Source organism: Silene latifolia, chromosome 4, assembly GCF_048544455.1.
Source record: "Silene latifolia isolate original U9 population chromosome 4, ASM4854445v1, whole genome shotgun sequence".
NCBI classification, from domain to species: domain Eukaryota; kingdom Viridiplantae; phylum Streptophyta; class Magnoliopsida; order Caryophyllales; family Caryophyllaceae; genus Silene; species Silene latifolia.
This window is the reverse complement of record NC_133529.1, coordinates 22,032,812-22,041,551: the sequence shown is the minus strand read 5'-3', so window position 1 is coordinate 22,041,551 and position 8,740 is coordinate 22,032,812. Positions and strand designations below refer to the sequence as shown.

The 8,740-nt window shown below is 37.5% G+C and overlaps 2 protein-coding genes across 3 annotated transcripts; one reads left to right on the top strand and one right to left on the bottom strand.

Annotated features, from left to right (window-relative positions):
* Positions 1-1,981: 1,981 nt before the first annotated feature.
* Positions 1,982-3,139, top strand: LOC141651225 (transcription termination factor MTERF8, chloroplastic-like). The gene has a single exon (XM_074458943.1). The coding sequence runs from the start codon at positions 1,982-1,984 to the stop codon at positions 3,137-3,139; it is 1,158 nt and encodes a 385-aa protein (XP_074315044.1).
* A 2,170-nt stretch (positions 3,140-5,309) lies between these two features.
* On the bottom strand, positions 5,310-7,865 carry LOC141653225 (cyclic dof factor 1-like). Of its 2 annotated transcripts, XR_012547360.1 has the most exons (3): positions 7,581-7,865; positions 5,592-6,709; positions 5,310-5,542 (listed from the first exon to the last, which is right to left on the bottom strand). XR_012547360.1 is itself a non-coding variant. In XM_074460914.1 (2 exons), the coding sequence occupies exons 1-2, from the start codon at positions 7,719-7,721 to the stop codon at positions 5,642-5,644; spliced, it is 1,209 nt and encodes a 402-aa protein (XP_074317015.1). In that variant the 5' UTR covers positions 7,722-7,862; the 3' UTR covers positions 5,310-5,641. The 2 variants fall into 2 exon arrangements, 1 of the variants encoding a protein (XP_074317015.1); XM_074460914.1 differs by having other exon boundaries at positions 5,310-6,709; positions 7,581-7,862.
* Between the last annotated feature and the right edge of the window lie 875 nt (positions 7,866-8,740).

Below are 8,740 nucleotides of genomic sequence, written 5' to 3'. Positions count from 1 at the left end.
TATGATGAATAAAACGTGTTAAAGATGATAATTAATATACATGTGAAATTATTATGTTATTATGTCAAAGAATTAACAAGAAACAAACGAAAACAAATAAAACAAACAACGAATTACAGAGGATTTAAGGAAGAAGAAAGGAAGCAGAAGGCTGCGCGGCCCACGAAGAGGCGCAGCAGTGATCGCGCTCCTTCAAGAGGCGCACGATTGCCGCGTCCTTTCTCGACGGTTGGTCTTCCGAAAACCGTAAAAAGGGTTTTAAACAAGGCTTTAGAAATCGGTTTTAATTGGTATTTTCGACGTAAACCTTACATTAGTGATACAAAAAGTAAAGAACAATAATAAAAGAGAGATTTACACCCTCAGACTTACATGTTTGACGAAACGAGAAGGACTAAGATATCGATTAGTGATGCTCGACGCGAATGTAACGAAAGTGCCCTCGTAAGAGGAAAACGATTAGATTAAGTTGATTGATGTGGAGTTGGTCAAATTGGTCGGTCATGCAAACGAGGCTGGTACTCAGAAAGATCCGAGCTTACGTGGTCGAAAGTTCAAGCACGTAGACGCCAAAAAGTAAGAACAAAGGTCTAGAATGCAAAGGGAGAAGAGAAGGGCGGACACTCGCGTGAGAAATATGAGGAGCGAAGGCTCCTATTTATACTAATCACGTGAAGGAATTAGGGTTTCGGAGAGTCTTTGGAAGTGAATCTCGGAAAGATATGAAAAAGATACGAACATTACAGAAAAGGACTCGGGAAGAGCGCAGCAGAGCCCATACTGCGTCTCTTGAAAGAGGCGCAACACCCGCGTCTATTCCCAAGTGATTTCTCTCGCGGAAGAAAGATTTCCGTGTTTAAGTTATGGTAGGACGGAATAATTTGGTTTTCCTTAATATTTTATGTGAATATTACGGGAAATTGTTTACCAAAGGATAAAGATTGTGAAATATTTGTAAAATATGGAATAGAAATATCCGGAACATTCTGGAACATTCTGACTCGGGTTTTAACGGTTATCAGAAAATGAAAACGGTTTTAGGCCCAGACTCCAAATGTACTCTAATTACTGTCAAAACGACCGTATCGGCACATAGATAACAACTAAGAGGTAGACATTAATATTTGAGCAATCACTTGACGATAAACTTACGAACTGTCACAAATCGTTCCGCGTAGCAAACATGCGGCCCAATCATCACCGGGTGGTTTGCGAGAGGTGCAGAAATGAGGTATCTACAGGTTTTAGCTCCTTACTCTATTTCTTTTGCATCCTCCGCTCAATCTGGCTTACCCGAAACTCTATCGTTTTCGAGAACGTTGTGTTTGTGCCGGATCGGATCCTTCAACTAGCAGATGCGTTACACCATTCACATATGCGTCTGCCCAGTCTACGCTATGTTGAAGCTCAGTCCCTGCCAATTCCCATGTCAGTAGGTAACCACCAGTCAACGACAAGATCTTCTCTTTGTTATTATCTTTCTGTATGCAAGAATTATGCCCAGAATGGATACACTGCTACTATCAATACGGACACTTGTTTGGTTGACCACTACTACATCCGGGCATCTACTCCTCTTGTTGCCTATTCTCAAGCTTTGCTCCGTCTTATGTTACGACAAGAGGTTGCTTCTTCCGATGCAGTTACCTTTGTGGTGACTTCTCAAAAATTATGTTCAGTTCTGACTTCTCAAAAGCCAGTCCCAATAGTTGTGCGACACTCATTTGGTGAGATTCGCAAAATACTTTGAGTACACCGTAACTGGTCTGTTAGTCTTGCTACTGGTTAGTTTACGTCTACTTTGCTTGTAGTTGTAATAACGCTTCTTGTATTTCGTTTCTTATTTATACCAACAGTTTACAATTGTCGAAAAAAAAAAACTTGGTGGCGTTTGGGTCTGGTCATTTCAAACCTACCGAGTATTTGTTAATCCGTTGAATTACTGCCGCTCTAGGAAAAGAAAATTGAAAATTGAGAGAGAATGTTGAAGCTCAGCATCAATGGAGTTAAAACCATTTTCTCAGCTCACAATTTCAAATGGGTTTCAAATTATACAAGTGTTGCATCAAAAGCTTCAGAAATTCCTAATTCTATGGTGGATTATTTGGTAAATTCACTTGGTTTTTCCAAAGAAGAAGCTTTTGTTACTTGTTCAAAGGTTAGTACCACCTTCAAATCTACTGAAAACCCTAATTCTGTTGTTGATTTTTTCAAAATTAGTGGATTTTCCCAATCCCAGATTAAGCAATTGGTTTCAAAGGAACCCAGAATCTTATCTTCTAATGTTGATAAAACCCTAAATCCAAAGATTCAAGCTTTACATGATTTGGGTTTTTCTAAGTCAGATTTAGCTCATGTTATTAGTTTATATCCTGATTTTTGTCATAGAAGTTTGAATGATCATATTATTCCTACAATTGAGATTTTGAAATCGATTTTTGGTGATGATAATGAGGTTTTGATTCATGCTGTGAAGAAATGGCCTTGGTTGCTCGGAAAGGGTGCGAAAGAGGAACTTCCTGATTTAGTTTCTTTGTTGAAAAGTTATAGGTTATCTGATCATCAGATTAAATTATTTGCATTGTGGAAAACTAGGAATTTATTATTCGGCACAAAGTCGTTGGAGCCTGTCTTGATTAGGGTTGAAAACCTCGGGATTCCTCGTGGGTCGGGGATGTTCTTTCATGGAATTTGTGCTTTGTGTTCTTCCACTGAAGCTAGTTTGGATGCTAGGAAGAGAATATATAAGAGCTATGGATTTAATGACGAGGATGTTTTGACATTAGTTAGGAGAAATCCACATGCCTTAGTGATCTCGGAATCTAAGTTGAGGAACGGTTTGGACTTTTTCATGAAAGAGGCCGGGTACCTCCCTTCTCAGATAGCACATGTACCTAACGTGCTGACCTATAGCTTGGAGAAGAGAGTAATCCCGAGATATAGAGTTTGGAAAGGTCTCAAGGAGAGAGGGATACAAAAAGTGACTAACAAGAAGATTAAGAATGTTAATGTCGCTTTTTTTTCTTGCCTGACTATCAGTGAGCCTCGATTTTTTGAGAAGTTTGTCCAACCATTCAAAGATGAGTGTCCTGATATTTATAGCGATTATGTCAAAGTAGCACGTCCTGCCCTATTTTGAAGATTGCCAAGTAGATTACTGTTTCGGTGGGTGTTTGTCTTACAATTGAATGCACCATTATGTATGGTGTTGATGGCGCTAATTACAATGATTCATAGAAATGAAGTCATCTACTTTGTAAACATTTTCCGACGACTGTCAACCATGTCTCAAGCATCAAGCTGGGTCATTTCTTCTTCTGATGATTGATTGTCCACTCATGATAATCGATGCTGAATATGTATTACCCCTACTGACTCAAGCCAAAACACACTGAGAGGGGTTGAAAGAAGGCCAGTGTCAATGCTACAACATTTTGCTGATGTGCGTATACGGAGGCTTGTCATTTGGTATCATTAACTTACTTGGTAACCTTTTTTGTTCAATTTTGTGAAAATAAGTGCTATCAAATTTTGAATATGCATTGAAAGCCTAAACGTTGTTGAACAATCGATATTTACATTTACATGTTTAAATTTTAAGTGTAACAAATGTGAGTCCAAAGCTATATTTTCTGCAGCATTCCGGTAAACCTTACTACTACTCGGGTTAAACTTAGGTCAAACTTAAATTAGAATGGGGTATTGCAGTTTATGCAGAGAATGCTTGCTCGAGAACCAGAGACTTATTCCACAACACACAATGAGAATGTCTAGTTTCATGTAGTTCATTGTCTAATTTGCTGCTGTATAGGCTGTACTTCTGACAGTTCCGAGTCAAGAATTAGTTAGCGGGTGGATGATTGCTTCATCCATATCAACCACCCATATACCACCACCCATCCGCAACTGTATCACCATTCACTACTCCATCATTGCCCTTAGCTTCTTTCTCCTCCAAAATCCTTGGCTAGACGCCTTTATCTTACTTTCTTCTCCACAAAAGGGTGATACAAATTCTTCATTATACAACTCAATTTTCTTCTCTTTCGCCTCTCCCTTTTCACATTCGCCTTACCTCTCCTTCCCCATGACAACTACCACCATCCACCATTCTTAACATCATCTCTTCCACTCGACACAATCCATAATCCGAAAACCCCAAAGCTAACTTAAAAACCTATTGATAAAATTCAGTATTGACCCCAATATACCATGAAAATCAATCCCCACTTGAAGGCAGATATTTTTCACTCAAAATTTCAACTCCCATCCACAAGCCAAAGATAAGAACAAAAAATCCAAATGAAAGTGGACCTATTTCATGAAGTTGAAAGGGGAACATTTCCACCATGTAATAAAGGCATTGGAAAAGATAGAAAAAAAAGCAAGAAAGTGATAGAAATTATTAAAAGCCAAATCACTTTAATAAGTTTTGTGCTCTTTATTTGTGGCTTGCATTTCTTCTCAAATAAATATCTCATTGTCTTCTAGTTGATGGCCAACCTCATTTGTGGCCTCCCTTCATATGCTCTTTACCCTAAAGACACCTTTTAAGGTAGTGTAGATTTATAACAATAACTATACGGTCCTTTTATATATAAAAACACTTATTATAATGATCAAATTCATGTCGTCTTGAGGTTAACTTCATTTTGGACTAATACATGTCGGCCAGATTAACTGGTAAAGTTACTGAATGAAAGATGATATTATTCATCACAAAGCATTTGGGTTTGAAACTAGTTAACAATAAACCAATGAAATTGTGACAGTAGAGAAGTAAATTGCATCATCAATGAAAGTTGTTTATGAAAGCAAAGACCCGCCCAGCTGGTGTCAAAATATGTGGCTTGAAAAGCACAGCATACAGGATACAGCAGCAGCAGCAGCAGCAGCCCCAGCAGGAATAATGTAATGTCATAATTAAAATTCTGCTGTATTATCCTTTAATGCTCTTTCTTCAATCAAACTTCTACCTTTTTGTCTTTTTTCAACCAGTCCCACAAAAAAGGTTTCAACTTTCTCATCACTGTCTTTGCCAATCTGCTCTCTCTTATTGCCTACTACTGCAAGCTTACTCACCTGGCAGTCGACATCTGTCCAGATTACGAGTTTTATGTCGTTTAGCGTGTGGAGAGTAAAGACAATTGAGTATTATGGTGTAAAACCGTCTTATTTAGTTAACGTGCCAGGAGGGATGTCTGGAAACCTGTTTCTTGCATTAATAGTCGACAATGTTCAAAATCACAAGTGATTCATCGATCTGTCGTTGGTATGAACATGTAGAAAAAGAGTAGAACTGCAAATCATTGATAAACCGAAGATCATTTGCATTATTAGTTCATGTCTATATTACACTACATACAGCTAAATATCCTGCAAATTTCACTAATTATACATCAGAAGTCAGAAGACTTGAAAAAAGAGTTACTATGTACAAGCACACAACTGGACATCTTTACATAGGCCAAAAATATGAGAAAATGCACACATTTGCATAATGTTACTGGATGTTTGTTGGGCTGCTGCTTCCACTCCTCTCCTGTCCTAACCTAAAACCGGGTCTTAACTCACTCGTAAACCAATTACACCGAGCCTCAGGTTCAAAACGCGTCCTCGCTTATGACTTTGTATTTAACAATTAACCTCTCTCTTGGAAGCTGAATGATCTACACAAAGCTACAGGATTAGCCTTGATCAGTGATAAAGGAGCTGCTTGTCCTTCACTATCATTATTCTCTGCCTTCTTAGATTGCAAACTGTTGAAGAAACCTTTCCTTGTACTGTCACGGTTATCCTTCTTTATCCCAAGAGTCGTCCATATAGAGCTTTTGGCCGCCTCTTCTGGATCGTCTATCCGCAATGTTTTTGGTGTGAGAACAGTACTGGTAGTAGTACTAGTAGTAGCAGTTTCTGAACTCCTATCATTGTCCCTCGGTGATATAATTTCGCCATCCCTTGTATGCTTCCCTAGAGTAGGGGAGTTAGGGTTGGATCCCGGACTGTTTTGACTCGGTATCCAAGGAATTGAAGCCCCATTCCAAGGAACTGGACCTCCATTCCAGTAAGGATGAGGGAAAAATGGCACTGGATAAACCGCAGGGCAAAATTGTACATCAGGGTTCCACATGTACGGCCATTGAAAGCACTGCATCTGATTAGCATCAAACCCAGTAAAACATTGCTTAGGTTCTTGTAAACCTTTCTTTGATCGATCTTCCATCGAGGTGCTAGTGACAGTCGAACCACTTGAACCATCATCCCCGTTAAAGACAGATCCCATAGAATCACAAATTGGGTTGTCCGGCCCAAACGTAAGGACCGTTCCATTGGGTTTTGCCCCAGGGTGGTGGACACTATTACCAACATCAAACTGAGCTGCCTGAAGGGCCTCAGACATTGTGACATGGCAGTACCGAGATGCAGAGGTCTTATTCTTTCGCCTACCAGCTCCGACAGGAACATTTCTCATAGTCCCACCAGCAGTCCAGTATCTTTGACAACCCCTACAAAAGTGTCTCGGCTGGCTGACGTTGTAGTTGTTGTAGTAGCAGAATTTGGTGTCCATGCTATTACACCTTGGACATGGGAGTATCTTGTCTGGCTTCTTAAGCTCTTTCTTTGTCTCATTCGATTCCTTTTCATCCATGGCTTCTACAGCAGAATCATTTGCTTCATTATTTTCCATTGATACTTCTTCTGTTGCTAACTGAAATTCAGAAGTTTTAACTGTCAGTCAATGTTATATAACACAAATTTACTGAAAACTATGTTGCTTCGACTCTTAACAGCAAGCGGAGGAAGAGACGAGCTAGTGTCTCAAAATTCGAAACAAGAAGAATCCTATACTTGGTTATGTACTGATTCTATCAGCCAATAATATCGGAATCCGATTCCAAGTAATGGAAATGACAAGCATCCTATGCTACCAGAGGATTATTACTGTGTGTATAAATAAAGAACATTATTTTACATCAGATTTGGCTATAATTAGTAATTAATCTTACTTGTCAGATGCTAACCGTTATACTTCCAATCATTTATTTACCTTTTTTACCTTTTTTATTCATCATTTTTTTACCTTTTTTATTCATTACTAGGGATATTTTAACCAACAGTAAACAAATGATTGAGGCGTAGAGACTATCAGACGACCTTATCAACAAAAGTCTTAAATCTAACAATTTAACTTTAGAAAAAAATTGCAGGAATAAAACATTTAATGAAGGAAGAATTCTATGACCTTAACCTTAATCAATTGCCAACATATAAGCAAAATACATATAGTAATCATAAATCATCTTATAAACTAAGATCAACCTATTAATCAAGTTTCGATTCCAACATATGAGCAGTAGCGGAACCAGGATTTGAACCATAGGATGCCAAAATTTCAAGGGAGTCTAACTTTTAGTTAAATTAGGTGTGAACTATGAAAAACAATCATAAATTTTAACTAAAAGTTTCAAAAAAAAATTATTGTCCTAAAATTGCTAAAACATTCATAACAAATAGTGTAAAACCGTCTTACAGTAAAATATTAGTGTAAAACCGTCTAACAGACGACTAAATAACAATACCTTATTAAGTTGATGCTCAATATGCTCATCATCAAGACATTTCTCAACATTAGAGTCTTCAACATCAACTTGAAGTTCAAGTTCATCATCACCATTAAGTTGGATTCTTTTACCAAACAACGTAATTGCAGGATCCAACATTTTTTGTTTTTCTTACAAAAAAGTTTGAGCCTTTGAGGGTAAGGAAGTGTCGTTTCAAGGGTTGAAGTTTGTCGTTTGGTAGAGAGAGAAAGTAGGATACTAGGTTGAGTTTAGTTTGGGTGTGTGTGATCTGGCAGTGTCAATGTTTGTGTATTTGATCCGTTTATATAAAAATAATAAAACCCAATTTGCCACGTCAGATGCTTGTGAATTTTCAGCCACATATTTCTCACATCTACTTTTTGTATAAAAAAGCAATTTTATTGGATTATTTTATAGTGGAAGGATGCTTTTTGAAAAATCTTTCAATGTTTGCATTAAATTAGGTTACATTGAGGTAGACATGTCAGTAATCTATTGGTGCTCTAGGGATAAAATTGTCTTTTTGATTTTATTTGCTCTTTTAGTTCAACTTTAAGGATGAAAATAGTTAATTAAAGGACTTTAGAATTGCTCAACTTTGCATAGGTGGAGATTATGAGATTCAATTTTTTTCGATGGGATTTATCGTAAGGTCGGCATTGATAACTGGATTTGTATATTGTATTCATATTTGTATATTATTGTTACATCACAAATTCTCAGTATAAACGGACACTATTCGTTTATAGCTATAGACGGATAGTGTCCCTCTCACAAATGAAAGTGGGTAGTGCAAGTGGGTGAGACACACTGTTGTTACATACTCCCTTCATTCAACTCCACTTTGCAAGTTTCTCTTTTGCACGCTATTCACAAGCGGACATTCAACTTCAATTTTCTCTCGATACATAACTTAAAATATATTCATGTGAGATCTTATTTGATTCGTCTTTAAGAGTACTTTAAAAATATCTAACTTTTATAATTTTTACAAATACATAGCTAAAGATATTTACCACGTAAAAGTCGCGTTGACAAACGTGATAAAGCAAACATGTAAAGTGGAGTTGAATGAAGGGAGTAAGATGTTAGTAACAAAATAATCTCGTAAGTTAGGCTATCATTAACTTGATCTAAATTAAACTAAACTAAACTAA

What these genes read in the sequence shown, in the direction of transcription:
- LOC141651225 (XM_074458943.1), top strand. Translation starts at nt 1,982, where the DNA reads ATGTTGAAGCTCAGCATCAATGGAGTTAAAACCATTTTCTCAGCTCAC.
- LOC141653225 (XM_074460914.1), bottom strand. Translation starts at nt 7,721, where the DNA reads ATGTTGGATCCTGCAATTACGTTGTTTGGTAAAAGAATCCAACTTAAT. An exon ending in TTGAGCATCAACTTAATAAG is followed by an intron (nt 6,710 to 7,580) that starts GTATTGTTATTT and finishes TCTGAATTTCAG; the next exon opens with TTAGCAACAGAAGAAGTATC.